Source organism: Tachyglossus aculeatus, chromosome X4 (genome assembly GCF_015852505.1).
Source record: "Tachyglossus aculeatus isolate mTacAcu1 chromosome X4, mTacAcu1.pri, whole genome shotgun sequence".
NCBI classification, from domain to species: Eukaryota; Metazoa; Chordata; class Mammalia; order Monotremata; family Tachyglossidae; genus Tachyglossus; species Tachyglossus aculeatus.
Window position 1 is genome coordinate 12,977,303 of NC_052098.1, and position 16,277 is coordinate 12,993,579.

At 42.6% G+C, this 16,277-nt stretch overlaps 1 protein-coding gene across 2 annotated transcripts in view; it reads right to left on the reverse strand.

Moving 5' to 3' along the window:
* Positions 1-16,277, reverse strand: part of MAMDC2 (MAM domain containing 2) — a 136,972-nt gene that overhangs the window by 52,999 nt on the left and 67,696 nt on the right. For both annotated transcript variants that reach the window (XM_038769756.1, XM_038769757.1), the window contains exons 6-7: positions 10,135-10,391; positions 6,640-6,733 (exon numbers count right to left, since the gene is read on the reverse strand). In XM_038769756.1, coding sequence (XP_038625684.1) covers positions 6,640-6,733; positions 10,135-10,391 — 351 coding nt within the window. The remainder of the gene's footprint in view (positions 1-6,639; positions 6,734-10,134; positions 10,392-16,277) is intronic.

Consider the following 16,277-nt stretch of genomic DNA (forward strand, 5'->3'; position numbering starts at 1 on the left):
AGTTGGAGATGCAACCAATTTCCATCTTCACTGGGTGTTTCCTAGACTCTGAAGATAAAATATATGGAAACAGCACGCAGTGTCATCACAAAGAGCTTTCCCAATCTAAGGGGATTCAAGATCTGGTCCATATAGAGGGAATGGATTCGTGGGAAGTCACCATTCAAATTTTAATCATTTTTTTTCCCCCAATATAAAATGCAAGCTACCATTATTTGGTTCTGGGCCTAAAGAGTATTCCCAAATGCAGGACCAAGAAGAAAAACAGGTCAGTCTAATTAATTGTTAGGAAAGTTATCCAAAATCAATACCCGAGTGTGCGCATTTACAATGAACTACAATTGTCAAGTGTGCAGGAGGATTGGGAAAAAGAGTTGAACCTTGAAATCAAAGCTCAATTATTTTTTCCATTTGTTCACAATTTAAGTGAAAATTTAAAAACACATTCTAAAGGAATGTTGTTATTTTCTTAAACAACTGGAAAGTGAATTTGTTAGGGCTAGTAAAATAATCTATTCCAAGAAACTAAAAATAAACCCCAGGATCTAGATTTCTTTAAACAGGGTATTGTAGCCCTGAAACACCTGATAACTGTAGAAGCCTTCTGATTTTGGAACCAGGATGATTTCTCCTTGCAATGGCTTTTTGGCCTGTAGTGTCCGCTACATTTCCTTCTTCAGAAAAATCTAGAAAATACAGCTGTGGTGAAACATGTTCAGTAGGATGATGGAGGAGGAGAGTGCGGGCAAAAGACTTTGGGGAGTGCTAATGATTCACTCATTCATTCAATTGTATTTATTGAGCGCTTACTGTGTGCAGAGCACTGTACTAAGCGCTTGGGAAGTACAAGTTGGCAACATATAGAGACGGTCCCTACCCAACAGTGGGCTCACAGTCTAGAATGATATGAATGATAGAATGATAATGGTATTATTATGAGAATGATAATGATATGTTTCTAAGGGAAGAAACACTAGGCAGCTAGAGGCTTACAGTGAAGCATATTTGTACAAGACAGAAATTCAAAAAGTCAAATGAGATCAAAATATGAGGCTTTTAGGCCACTGAATTGATATTGAAAATGATACCATTAGGGTGTGAATTGTGTTCCAGATATCAAGAAGGAATGGAATAATAGTTTGGGATATTTATAACACCAGCTTTTTTCTTCTGCAGAAACTCAAATGAGCACTTCTGCTAATGAGGGAGGTGGTATTGGAAGCTCCTAGTGGGCAGGTAACATGTCTACCAAATCTGTTATATTGTACTCTCCCAAGTATGTGAGCCCGTTGTTGGATAGGGACCGTCTCTATATGTTGCCAACTTGTACTTCCCAAGCACTTAGTACAGTGCTCTGCACATAGTAAGTGCTCAATAAATACAATTGAATGAATGATGTCCTGCACACAGTAAATGTTCAATAAAATGATTGATTGTGTGGGTGTTCACGTGCACACTTGCCTTTTAGAAAAGCAATAGCTGCTCAAAAAAGTAAGAGTCAACAATGAAGGAAGGGTGGCTAAGGAAAGACAGGAAAAATCCTATGTTAGAAAAAGTGAAATGGAAGAAGCAGGTTTTTGAGCACCATCACAATCCTACCACCATCAGAAAGCTTTGTTCTTTGATTATACTTTTTGCTGGAAATGTCAAGATTGGTTATTTTTTTCCTTGTGCCTCTTTAGTCTATGATCCTCTCAAAACTTCTCTTCCAAAAGAGCCTCTCCTTCCTTGAATGTAGCTCACCATGCGAGTTTGTTTGCTGCGGTTGTCTGTTGTCAGCTGAGGTGCTACCTTATCTGAGGTTGTGCTCTACTGCATCCTTAAAACCTTTCCTCTGACCTCTTTGTTCGCCCAATTGCAGCTCAACACATATTTGGCTTTCCAATTGTCACCTATTCTCCTGCTGCCATCTCAAGCTCCACCTTTCCAAAAACTAGACAGACTCTTCATCTTCCCTGCCAAATCCTCTCATCTAAATTTCTCATCATTGTTGACACCACCACCATCCTCTTCATCTAAAGCTCATATATTTGACATTACCCTTAACCACTCTCTCTCTCTCTCTCAATCCCCATATTAGTCGGTCCTGCTTTATCCCACTGGAGATGGGGGATGAATCAGATAGGGCACCCGAGATCTGACATGACTGGCTATGCTGTGGTGAAGCAATTCCAGACCTTCTGCAGTCCACCAAGACTGCCTGCTCCAATGTCACCAATTACCTCCTCTTAGCCAAGTTCCTTGGTCATCCTCGATTTCTCCACTGCTTTAGACATCAGGGACCACTTCCTCCTCGAAACAATATCACAGTACTGATGCAGTGCTATCCTGATTCTCCTACCTCTCTGAATGCCTAGGTTTCATTCACTGGCTTCTCTGCCTCATCCTTTTACAGGGGGCATCCCCTCAGGCCTTGGTTCTAGGTCCTCTACTCTTCTTACTTTACATGCACTCTCATGAGGGACTCGCCCTCAGCTACTTCAACTATGTGAATGACTCCCAAATCTCCCTCTCTGGGCTCTGACCTCCCATGAGACCTGGAATCCCAATATCTCGCACTTCCAGGACGTGTATTGGACATGTACCACCAAGTAGAAGCAGTAGTAGTAGCAGTTGTAGTAAATTTTTGTTGAAATGTTCTTCATTGCAATTCATCACTGTGGGGGTATACATGCTGCTGCTGATGGCAAAACACTTGTGTTTTGGAGGCTGATATCAGACACCACTAATTTCTCCAAACAGATTTGGAGGCTTGATATTATTGGTTGTCTATTTGCAAAACCAATCCCTGGTAACCACTATTCTGAAGAAAGCCAGCCTTAACCAAAAAAGATGCATCCATTTCTTCTCTCTCCCTTCACTGGGAAACGAAAGGTACAGGAGGCTGTACCGTGATCTGGACTACTTTAGCCCCAAATTTGTTCTAACCTTAAATGTGATGTATAATAAGGTACCCGCAGTTTGTGGAAATTCAAGAAGGGAAATTTGTTTAAAGAAATTGGTTCTTGGTGTCTGTACAGGCATTGACCATTTTGCTGATTGGGGTAAGAATCTCTCTCTAAAACAAGCACAAATAAAAAAAAAAGGAAATTCCAAAGCAACCATCTGATGGCAGAGAACAGTGGTTATATAAAAGTGATACAAATATCAAAGGCACCCAACTGCTAACCTAATTCCCTTAAGAAAATAGAATGCCCTACCTCACTTCTCTCTTTCCCTCATTTCTCCCCCACTTCACAAGACACACCATATTGTTCATGAAAGAATGGCATATCTTTATTCCTCACTCTGGGAAAGAGAATGTTAAATGAAAGGAACACAGTTCTTTGCCAAAACTACCAAAGGGAAATCCTGAACTACAAGGAAATAATTTACCCTAGGGACATTTAGACATTTCAGATTAATAAACTTGAAATAATAACCACATTTAGTATTTATACAACAGCTTATAATTTCCAGAAGCTCTTTCCTTCATTAAACAACATAATATTCTCTGACAAGAGTAATGGGGCATCAATATGATTTATTTTCCCTTCTTGGTAGCTTGGGAGACACGCTAAAAAGTAGTCATCAATCAATCAATGATATTTATTGAGCACTTACTCCGTACAAACACTGTTCTAACCACTTGGGAAAGTACTATACAAGAAAGTTGGCAGACAAAATTCCGGACCACAAGGCGTTTACATCTAGAGTCGTATTTACTACGTGTGGTTCATCAAAAGGAGAATTCCTAGGGAATGAAAATCTAGTTGCACTGTTCAGTTGAATAGGAAGATACCTGCATTTAAATACTGTGAGAGCCAGGCACTAACATCTACCCTGAAGGTAGGGTAAAGGCAGGGCACAAGGGGCATGTCACAGGAGGTCATAGTTATGGAGTCCCCATCTCCTCTTCTCCCCTCTTGGCCTTTTCCCTTCTCCCACCCTTACCAGCTCCCCTGCTACCCTTTCCTTCTTCTTTTTCCCCTCTTCCCCTCCTGTTTTTCCTTTCCCTATCAATCATTCAATTTGTATTTACTGAGCACTGTGTTCAGAGTAGTGTCCTAAGCACTTGAGAAAGTACAATATAACAGAGTTGGTAGAGACATTCCCTGCATACAAGGAGCTTACAGTCTTAAGGGGGGAGACAATCATTTATATAAACACATAATATATGATAATAAAAATATATTTGGGACAATCAAATATATAAGGGCTGAGGGGCTAAGGGAGGGGTGAATAAAGGGTGCAAATCCAAATGCAAGGATAATACAGAAGGAAGTGGGAGAAGAGGAAATGAGGACTTAATTGGGGAAGGTCTCTTGGAGGAGATATGAGCAGACAGAGACAGTGATCATCTATTGAGTATGAAGGGGGAGGGAGTTCCAGTTCAGATACAGAATGTGGGTGAGGGGTTGGTGAGATATGTGAGATCGAAGCACAGTGAGTAGGTTGGCATTAAAGGAGCAAAGTAGGGGGCTGGGTTGTAGTAGAAAATCAGAGAGGTAAGGTAAGAGAGGGCAAGGTGATTGAGAGCTTTAAAGCCCGTGGTAAGAGCTTCTGTTTGATGTGGAGTTGGATGGGCAACCATTAGAGGTTCTCGATGAGTGGGGAAACATGGATGGAAAGGTTATGTAGAAAAATGATCCAGGCAGCAGAGTGAAAAATGGACTGAAGTAGGGAGAGGCAGGAGGCAGGGAGGTCAGCAAAGGAAGATGATACAGTAATCAAGGCAGGATAGGATAAGTGCTTGTATCAATGAGGTAGCAGTATGGATGGAGAGGAAAGGGTGGATTATAACCATTGAGAAGGTTAAACAGACAGGATTTGGTGACAGATTGAATGAGAGAGATGAATCAAGGATATTGCTAGGGTTACTGGCTTGTGAAACAAGGAGGATGGTGGTGCACTTAGGTACATATCCGTAATTTATTTATATTACTGTCTCTCTCCCCTCTAGACTGTAAGCTCATCATAGGCAGGGAATGTGTCTACCAACTCTGTCATACTGTACTCTCCCAAGTGCTTAGTTCAGTGTGCTGCACATAGTATACGCTCAATAAATATGATTGATTGAACGATTGACTGGAAAGATGAAGAGTTCTGTTTGGGACATGTTAAGTTTGAGGTGTCAGTGGGGCATCCAAATAGAGATATCCTGAAGGCAGAAGGAAATGCAAAACTGCAGAGAGAAGGAGAGAGATCAGGGCTGGAGATGTAAATTTGGGAATCGTCATAATAGAGGTGGTAGTTGAAGCCGTGAAAGCGAATGAGTTCTCCAAGGGAGTGGGTGTAGATGGAGAATAGAAAGGGACACAGAACTGAGCCTTGAGGGACTCCCACAGTTAGGGGGTGGGAGGCAGAGGAGGAGCCCACAAAAAAAAAGACAGAGAATGAGTGACCAGAGAGATAGGAAGATAAAAAGGAAAGAACAGTGTCAGTGAAGCCCAGGTTGGATAATATTTGCAGGAGAAGGGACTGGTCAGCAGTGCCAAAGGCAGTTGAGAGGTTGAGGAGGATTAGGATAGAGTTGAGGCTGTTGGATTTGGTGACCATTTTGAGGGCAGTTTCCAAGAAACAAAGGGGCCAGATGCCAGATTGGAGGGGGTCAAGAGAGAATTGAGGGATAGGACGTGGAGACAGTGGGTGTAAAAAACTCACTCAAGGAGTTTGGAGAGAAATGTTAGGAGGGAAATGGGGCAATAACTGGAGGGAGCCATGGGGTCAAGGGAGGGTTTTTTTTTTTAGGATAGAGGAGACATAAGCATGTTTGAAAGCTGTGGAGAGTGAACAGTTGAAAATGGCAGTCAGGGAGGGAAGAAGGGAAGAGGCAAGTGTTCGGATAAAGTACGAAAGGATGGAATTGGAGGCTCAGGTGGAGGAGGTGAATTTTGAGAGGTGGCAGAACATCTCCTCGAGATATTGTTGGGAAAGATGGGAGAGTCGAAGAAGGGGCAGGAGGAGGGAGGGACTTGAGGAGAGTAGGGGAGATTTTATGGAGAACACACCAGATGGTTTCAATTTTCTCAATGAAGTACATGGCCAGGTCATTAGGGGGCAGGGGAGTTGAGAAGGGAGTTAAACTTCTGAAACAGCTGGCAAGGGCAATGGGTATGGGAATCAATAAGGAGGGAGAATAATACTGCCAGGCAGAGGAGAGGGCAGAGTTAAAGCAGGCATGGATGAATTTGAGATGGACATGGTTGGCTTGCTATCTGGATTTTCGCCAGCAGTGCTCTGTGGCTCATGCACAGGAGCAAAGGAAGCAGACTGTGGAAGTGATCCAGGGCTATACATTAGTGGTACAATATTGGTGAAGGGTTGGGGGAGCGAGTGAATTTCATTCAGTAGAGAGGATGATGTTGAGGGAGTCAATTTGGTCCTCACGGGAAGATAGCTTGGGTATGGAGACTTCCCTCTCTTCTTCTCTATTTTCCCTCTCCTCCTATCCCCACAAGGGACACTCTCCCCACACTTTTATGTATTTCAGATCCTGCCAAAGACTTAATCTGTCGCTGAGCGCACACATAAAGCACTTCCCAAGTGCTTAGTACAGTGCTCTGCACACAGTAAGTGCTCAATAAACACGACTGAATGACTGAGTGAATGAACACAGAGGAAAAAAATGGAGAATAATTACCAAAAAAAAAGTCTCACCTGTCTGACTTTGGCAGTGAACTGGAGAAAACGAGATATCATCAAGGGCTACAAACCCACCTTTGGCACCATTGAAAGCAACTTCAAATATAACCTGCAAAGGAAAATAGAGATTTATCTCCTGCCTGAATGTGTGGGCTAGATGCCCTTACACTAGATTTCTGATGGCCTAAAAATCTCCCCAGAGGAAGTTCAATTGAACTGAACAGACTGACTTCACAGCCTTAAAGAACAGAGTTAAAAGATCTTGGGTTCTAATTCCAGTTCCGCCACTTGTCTGCTGTGTAACCTTGTGCAAGTCACTTCACTTCTCTGTGCCTCAGTTACCTCATCTGTAAAATGAGGACTAAGACTGAGAGCCCCATGAAGGACACGGACTGTGTAAAGCCTAATTAGCTTGTATCTACCCCAGTGCTTAGTACGATCCCTGACACATAGTAAGCACTTAAATACCATAACAGTATCCAAAGCCCTAACCCAACAGGTGCAGAAGCAAGTGGGGCAGTCCTCTCAACTGTATGTTCGCTGTGGGCAGGGAATGCGTCTGTTATGTTGTTATATTGTACTCTCCCAAGCGCTTAATATAGAACACTGTCCTGTGTACTGTTCTGTACACAGGAAGTGCTCAATAAATACAAGTGATTGCTTAATTACTCCACATCAAGCAAACTCCTGCGGTTAGCTTGGGATCCAAGGCAGTAGGACCCAAGCCCCAGTGGTGGGAACTCTACTGGCCTTGCCGCTTCAGCAACCTGGAAGCGGGCAAATTTGTCAGGCTACAGAGAGACTGTAGACAGGACTTGGGGAATAAGAAGGTGCAGCAGTCACCACTGCTTCTGAGTCAGCAGCTCCTCTTCCAGAAGCCCTTCTAATATAACTGACAAGGCCTTCTGTCCCCAAAGCACTAAAATGGTGGGGCCCAGGCCACCAGTTGGACAGAGTGGGGAAGCAGTGCGGGGAAGTAGAATGGGAGTTTGAGGACCTGGGTTCTAATCCTGGCTCCCCCACATGTCTACTGTGTGATATTGGGCAAGTCACTTATCTGTGCCTCAGTTACCTCATCTACAAAATGGGGATTAAGACTGCGAGCCCCATGTGGTACACAGACTGGGTCCACCCTGATTGGCTCCTGTCTCCCTCAGTGCTTAGTACAGTGCCTGGCACATAGTAAGCGCTTAACAGAGAAGCAGCTTAATAGAAGAAGAAGAAGAAGAAGAGAAGAAGCTTAATAGAGAAGCAGTGTGGCTCCGTGGAAAGAGCCCGGGCTTTGGAGTCAGAGATCATGGGTTCGAATCCCAGCTCTGCCAATTGCCAGCTGTGTGACTTTGGGCGAGTCACTTAACTTCTCTGTGCCTCAGTTACCTCATCTGTAAAATGGGGATTAAGACTGTGAGCCCCCCGAGGGACAACCTGATCACCTTGTAACCTCCCCAGTGCTTAGAACAGTGCTTTGCACATAGTAAGCGCTTAATAAATGCCATCATTATTATTATTATTAACAAATACCATTCAAAGAAAAGGGAAGCAAAAGTAAACAAATGGCTCACACATGGACCAGGCACTTCATCAAGCCTAGTGACTGAGCCTTTACTTCAGTCTCTTCAAAATCAATGCATCCCTCAAGAGTAACAAGGTCATAGCTGATTCAGATTAGACTTGTGTTTCCTACAGTGGACCTCTCGAGATCTTTCCTTGGGCAAGTCACTTCACTTCTCTGTGCCTCAATTACCTCATCTGTAAAATGGGGATTAAGACTGTGAGCCCCATGTGGGACCGGATTATCTTGTATCTACCCCAGCACTTAATACAGTGCCTGGCACATAATAAGTGCTTAATAAATACCATTATTATTATTATTATTTTTCACAGTCTTCAGGCAAAAAGGAAATGAATCAGGGGGAAGGTGTTGGAGGGGAAGGCAGGAACACAAGAGGAGAAGAAACCTAGGTTTCCAAATTAAGGGTGAGTTTCTGAAATTTAATTAGGATATCACAGGCAGAAAGCATTTCCAATCGCAATGCTAAATAATATTTAGCAGGTCCAGTGAAAAATACAGATGCCATCACAGAGTAAAACCGATTATGGAAAGTATAGCAAATTCAGAAGGAAACAAAGCTCCTGAGTCGTATTTCTTTGAATGCACTTGGATGAATTGAAAATAAATGTCACTGATTTATGCACTATTTAATGTCTATTACAGAATAATCACAAATAATGCCGGGATGAATTCAAACTACTGCATCTTAATCATACACATATGAAACATAAGAAAATGTATTGAAGCACAATAATCAGCAGAATTTTAATTTTCCGGCATTGATTACCTTTTGCAGAAACAGAAAAATGTTCTGCTAAAAACTAATTTTGCCCTGAGTTTAAATTAGGATGAGGAATTGGCAGAAAATTGTTTTTGGTCTGAGATTAACTGATTTTAGTTTGTGTTGAAGAAAACAAAAAGAGTTCTGAAGCAGTTTGGACTTTTCTCATTCCACTAAATGCTCTGTAACCCTGGGAAGTTTTCCACTATGTGAAAGTCAAAATGATGTTCCATTTCACTTTTGGATGATCTCAATAAAGGACAGGAAATAAAGTAAATAAAGACAATTCTATTCAAAGGATGGCAAATCTCAAATCTGCTTTGGGTCATTAGCTCAGGTAGGTAAACAGAAGGACTAAAAATTTGAATTATATATAATTCCTTGGTTTTATATAGCATTATTATTCCTAAAGCTCTTTCACAATACTTAGGTTAGTTTTGTCCTCACAACATCTATATGAGGTAGGGAAAGTCAGATACTTTTGATTATATTAATATCACATTTTATCAACTATTATATATAATACATTTTGTATATATATATATATTTAGAGAGAGAGAGACACACACACATGTGAACAGTTTTTCTTGAAACTCAAAGAAGATGCCACTGATCATGAAATTCACATATGGGTGCATGAATTGCTGAAAAGGTTAATGTGGAACCCACAGTCCTGAGAACAGTAAAATGTGTCTTATGATAATCAAAACATTTATGTAGCCCCTAAGATATGCAGAGCCTAGGGGAAATAAAGTACATCATGACTTGTAATAGAGATGAATCTCCCAAGGGAAAAAAATCTTGGTAAATATTGATGAGATCATGGCCAGAAAAATTCCTATGTTGGACTGCAGACCTTCTAGGGGCTGGATTTCCATGGAAGCTACAGTTCATGTGATGTTAATGAAGGACAGGAAGAGGTTAGGCAGAAACAGAGCTTGGAAGCTGGTCCCATTTCCTCCCTGATAAAAATGTAAGATAAATATGCCCGAGTAACCTCTGGGGTTGTCTAACTCTGGCAAAAACCAAAAAATACCCCCAAAGAAGCATTTCTAAAAGGACTCAATCAGTTGTTGTGGGCTATTTGCCTCAATGGTCAGGTGAATTTTACAGGTTTCCACATGCCACAATCCCGCAATCGAGGGATTGACTGTTCAGGGAGGGGACTGGGCCTTACCTCCATTGGGTATGGTGCGCTAAAGTCGACCTCTGCTAAATTCCAGTCCGTACTTTCTGTACTCTGTGTTTTCCAGATTTCTTCATATAGGCCAGTCGCATCTCTGGTGTACAGGGTGAAAACGTTGTCATTCTCCTGCTGTAGTTGGTAATAAAAAGAAAGGCAGCCGGACATGGGAGCTGTTGTTCTTGGGGAAACTAGCTGAGCCACCTCTTGAAAGTGCTTGACATAAACAGAGTCTACATACATGAAGTGACCTAGAAAACAAAAATAAACCAATTTTTGGTTTCAAAAAAGAAAATTCAACTGAAGCATAATGTGGTTTTCCCAACAGGAGTCAGTAGAATTACTGGGCTTGAGATCAGAACTGCTGACACGTGTATCATTTTTAACCCACCAGAATAGATCGCGTTTTCTTACCCCTTCCTATAGTCTCATCATTTGTCTGCTTCCCATGCTATTGTCATCCTATTGACTTTGTCAGAATGTAGCCCATAAAGTGTCAAAAGAACAGTCCACCATTTGCCAGACACCCAGCAAGTCAAGGGGCTTAAGCAATAGCTCAGTGTCCACATCAGTCCCATGTCTCGGGGCCAAAGACTCCTTGTTCTCTACTCCAGAAGCTAGGATCATTCTAGTAAAATCCCATAGAGTAGAGACCTGGGGATTCAGTCGGTTTTGGAAGCATTTCCAATCCCAGGGCCACCTAATTCAGAGTGCAAAACAGCCTGATGCAAAACCAGCCCTCCCCAAATGGACCAGACCTACCCAAGACCACCGCAGAGTGGACTAGATCTCCTGGGATTAACCTGGTTTGGACTCATAAATCCGACTCTAGTGGCAGTGGGGCATTTTCTTCCTCAGAAAGTAACTAGTTTGGACACACACAAGGATCTGTTACTTCACTAACCTCTCTCCCTCCAATCCCCTTCTCAATCTGGAGATTATAATTCAAGGCCATCTCAATATTCCTTCTGGATGACAGAATATCACCCGTGATCATGCACCACAAAGCACTCAGTAAATACCACTGACCGATTAGCTGATTGCCAGCCACCATCCTGCTCTTCTCATCCTTCCAACTTTCAATTCAAATGCACACCAGTCACAGCAGTTTGAACGACTCATTTTCCATCAGTAAAAGAAAAGCAAGGCTGGGATTTGTAGTCTTTTTGTGATGGTCCATCCCAAGGGCAATGGACTACAAATCGAGAAGCTATTTGCCAGGCATATGTGTCTGGGCAACCTCGGTCAGCTGGATAATATTCCCTAAACACTGAATAATATTGACAAACGACTGAGGTTGGTAGTATGGTAAATAACTGCCCAGCTGTTTAAGAAAGTGAACCACATTTTGTGTTATCCCTTAAGAGTTAAAGTCTGTAAAGCTAGGTTGGGTAGGACTCTCTCTGTAATTAGCTGGAATTTTTATTTGAACTGGAAAGGCCTGGCAGTTAGCCAGTTCTCCTTGAATTATGAAAAGAGGTTTCTGTACCATTATTTTTCTTGTAACGGTCTGGCTAGCCACTGCTCTCCACCAACTGCCACTACCCTTGCCTTTTGTTTGGTTGTACACTGAGAAAGACTTATTCTAAGTGTTTAGCTAAGTTTCTGCGCAGTTTATGACATCTCCCCCTTCTAGACTGTGAGCCCACTGTTGGGTAGGGACCATCTCTATATGTTGCCAACTTGTACTTCCCAAGCGCTTAGTACAGTGCTCTACACACAGTAAGCACTCAATAAATATGATTGATTGATTGATTGATTTCTACTTCAGCTACTTGCAGCAGTATCACAGGCAGCTGGTGAACTCTCTTTACAGGGAAAGGAAAACCCTTCTGAGTTCCAGGACTCTATGCCAGTTGTGACCGTTAACGGCCACTGTTAAGAAGCAAGGTTCCAGGAATGGCAACGGAAGAAAGTTATGATAATTGTGGTATTTGTTAAGCACTTACTATGGGCCAAACACTGCACTAAATGCTGGGGTGGATGCAAGTTAATCAAGTCAGGCACGGTTCCTGTCCCAAACCGGGTTCACGGTCTAAGAGGGAGGGAGAAAAGGTATTTAATCCCCATTTTACAATTTTACAGATGAGGAAGCTGAGGTACACAAAAGTTAAGTGACTCACCCAAGGTCACACAGCAGACAAATGGTAGAGCCAGGATTAGAAAACAGGTCTTCTGGCTCCCAGGCCCAGGCTTTTTCTACTAGGCCATGCCCATGGCCTAGTGGGAAGCAGCAGGACATAGTGGATGGAGCCTGGGCCTGGGAATCAGAAGGTCATGGGTTCTAATCCCAGCTCCACTACTTGTCTGCTGTGTGACCCTGGGCATGAAACTTCACTTCTCTGGGCCTTAGTTGCCTCATCTGTAAAATAATAATCATGTTGGTATTTGTTAAGTGCTTACTATGTGCCAAGCACTGTTCTAAGTGCTGGGATAGATATGTTATTAGGTTGTCCCACTTGGGGCTCACAGTTTTGATCCCCATTTTACAGATGACGGAACTGAAGCACAGAGAAGTTAAGTGACTTACCCAAAGTCACACAGCTGACAAGTGATGGAGCCGGGATTAGAACCCACGACCTCTGACTCCCAAGCCCATGCTCTTGCCACTAAAATGGGGTTTGTCCCCAACTGAGACGGGGACTGTGCCAAACCTGATTTGCTTGTATCCACCCCAGGTACAGTGCCTGGCACATAGTAAATGCTTAACAAATACCACAATTATTATTATTATGCCGCTTCCCAAGTTATCAAGCCTGGTTGTCATGAGAAGAGGTAGTTGCTTTTAATAATAATAATGATGGCATTTATTAAGCGCTTACTATGTGCAAAGCACTGTGCTAAGCGCTGGGGAGGTTACAAGGTGATCAGGTTGTCCCAGAGGGGGCTCACAGTCTTAATCCCCATTTTACAGATGAGGTAATTGAGGCACAGAGAAGTTAAGTGACTTGCCCAAAGTCACACAGCTGACAATTGGCAGAGCCGGGATTAGAACCCATAACCTCTGACTCCCAAGCCCGCGCTCTTTCCACTGAGCCAGGAACGAAGTGTATGTTTGAATCCAATATTTGCTGTAGTCCTAAGGGGTTGATTAGTTTGGATGGAAAGTGTATCAAGTTAATAGGTCTAATAGATGTATCAAAAGAAAGGTGCCTCAGAAATTAGTTGGATTAGACTGGCACTCTGTACTCAACCCACCCTGTTGTGAAAGAAGAGAATGCACAGCGGCATGAGTTAAGGAAAGAGTGACAGCCATTGGTTAATTGCCCAGTCACTGGCTCTTGGTCAGAAGTCTGAGTTTATTTTAGATTTTGAAACTAATCCTCCTCCATCGTCTTCCTATGGATTTTGTTTTTTGTTGGTGTTTTGTTTCCATCAAGGCCTCCTTCTATATTTAAGAGGATGCAATAAAGTCCTATGAAGGATTCTCAAGGTTTCTGTGGGTCTTTAATCTCTTTTTTTCCTGCTCAGTTTTCTTCTGAAAGCACAGAGGACACCAGGGACTAGGGGTTCCACTATGACATTTAAATTGTAAGAATATTATGTCAAGCCAACACCTTACCTACAATTGTTGGCACAGTCACCTGAGCTGAATAACTTTTGTTTCACCATCAAACTTGATAGATCATTTTGCAAAATCAATAAACCTGAGGTTAGGTCAAAAGTTGGAATGAAGGAAAATTTTTGAATGAAGCCCAAATCAAATTTGAGTCTTTACCCCAATCCTACTTGCTCCAACTAGATACAGCTTTTCAACCTTTTATTTCATTAGAAGGAAATAATCCTCAGTCTATTCATTTGAAATTTTCACCCCTATCTCCTATAGGAATTTCTGTAGGTTCTTGCTGACACTTTAAGCTATTCTACTGAAAAAAAGGGGAATATTTTCATGGATGAATCAATACATTTGTAAAGCTACCATGCTGCTTGTGTCTATAGTGTAGAGTGGTAGAATGCAGTTTTTTTTAAGGTATTTGTTAAGCATTTACTATGTGCCAGGCACTGTACTAAGCAATGGGATAGCTACAAGATAAATAGGTTGGACACAGTCCATGTCCCACACAGAGCTCACAGTCTTAATCCCCATTTTACAGATGAGGTAACTGAGGCACAGAGAAGTAAAGTGACTTGCCCAAGGTCACACAGCAGATAAGTGTTGGAGCTGGAATTAGAACCCAGGTCCTCTGATTCGCAGGTCCATGCTTTTTCCATTAGGCCATGCTGCTACTCGTTCATGCCTTTACTGTTTGGGAGAGACAACCATGAAGAGGAGGGAGGGAGAGGGAGAGGGAGAGGGAGAGGGAGAGGGAGAGGGAGAGGGAGAGGGAGAGGGAGAGGGAGAGGGAGAGGGAGAGGGAGAGGGAGGGAGAGAGAGAGAGAGAGAGAGAGAGAGAGAGAGAGAGAGAGAGAGAGAGAGAGAGAGAGAGAGAGAGAGAGAGAGAGAGTCTCAGTATTTTTTGAAACCTCCTCCAGAAGTTTGAAAGAAAGAGGAATGTCCGCCTTTTCCCTCTCAGTCTTCTTCCTTCTTTTTTTATGGTATTTGTTAAGTACTTACTATGTGCCAGGCACTGTCTAATGCACTGTGATAGATACATGATAATCAGGTTGGACACAGTCCATGTCCCACATGGGGCTTACAGTCTTACTCAGAGTCTTAATCCCCATTTTACTGATGAGGTAACTGAGGCACAGAGAAGTAAAGTGACTTGCCCAAGGCCATAGAGTAGACAACCATTCATTCAATCGTATTTATTGAACGCTTACTGTGTGCAGAGCACTGTACTAAGCGCTTGGGAAGTACAAGTTGGCAACATAAAGAGACGGTCCCTACCCAACAGTGGGCTCACAGTCTAGAAGAAGAGGATCTGGTGTTAGAACCCAGATCCTTCTGACTCCCAAGCCCGTGCTTCCCTAGGCAACACTGCTTTTCTCTTCTTTTAGGGTCACATCTCCTTCAAAGAGGCCTTCCTCAATTAAGCCTTCTTTTCCTTGGCTCACTCTCCCTTCTGTGTCATCTGCGCACTTGGATCTGTGACTTTTCAGCATTTGATAATCACCCCAGCCCCAACTCCATAACACTTATGTACATATCTGAATTATATATTATAAATTACTTATTTTTATTAATGTCTGTCTCCCCCTCTAGAATGTAAGCTCATTATGGGCAGGGAATATGTCTACAAATTTGGTTGTACTGTACTCTCCCAAGTGCTTAGCATAGTAAACACTCAAATAACAATGATTGATTGATTGATTCTTTTGCTTTGCAGCAGCCCGCACCAAAGAGAGTGAGGATATGGCATGTAATGGGATGTACATGACACTTTCACTTATGGGAAATACTAAGGCTATTTTTGATGCCATGCATGGAAGAGCAGAAAATATCAGTGTCTAGAATATGCCACATCAACTGAGCTACCGAATATCAGAAGACAGGCAAGGAAGGAATGACGATATGATTCCTTAGACCACTTTTGAGGGAATGGGGCACAATCTGGTTTGTAATCAACTGTCTCTCCATTAACTTATAAATTCCTTGAGGGCAGAGATTATGATTTATTTCCTTTGAATAGTCCTCAAGGCCTGCAAACACTAGCTACTCAATGGATGAGCACCTACTCAATGAAAAGCAAAGTGGCTTAGTGGAAAGAGCACAGGCCTAGGAGTCATGGGACCTGGATTCTAATCCCAGCTCTGCCATTCATTGCCTGTGTGACCTTGGGCAAGTCACTTTACCTCTCTATGTCTCAGGTTCCTAATCTGTAAAATGAGGGTTCAATATTGTTTTCCTTCCCACTTAGACTGTGTGCCTCAAATGAGACAGAGACTGTGTCTGATCTTATTGTTATGCTCACTTAGCTGATTTTGGCAAGTTCCCGAAACACCCAACCTCAACTTCTTCCTACGTAAAACAACAATGATGGCATTTGTTAAGCGCTTACTATGTGCAAAGCACTGTTCTAAGTGCTGGGGAGAGATACAAGGTGATCAGGTTGTCCCATGTGGGGCTCACAGTCTTAATCCCCATTTTACAGATGAGGTAACTGAGGCTCAGAGAAGTTAAGTGACTTGCCCAAGGTCACACAGCAGACATGTGGCAGAGTGGGATTAGAAGGCATGACCTCTGACTCCCAAGC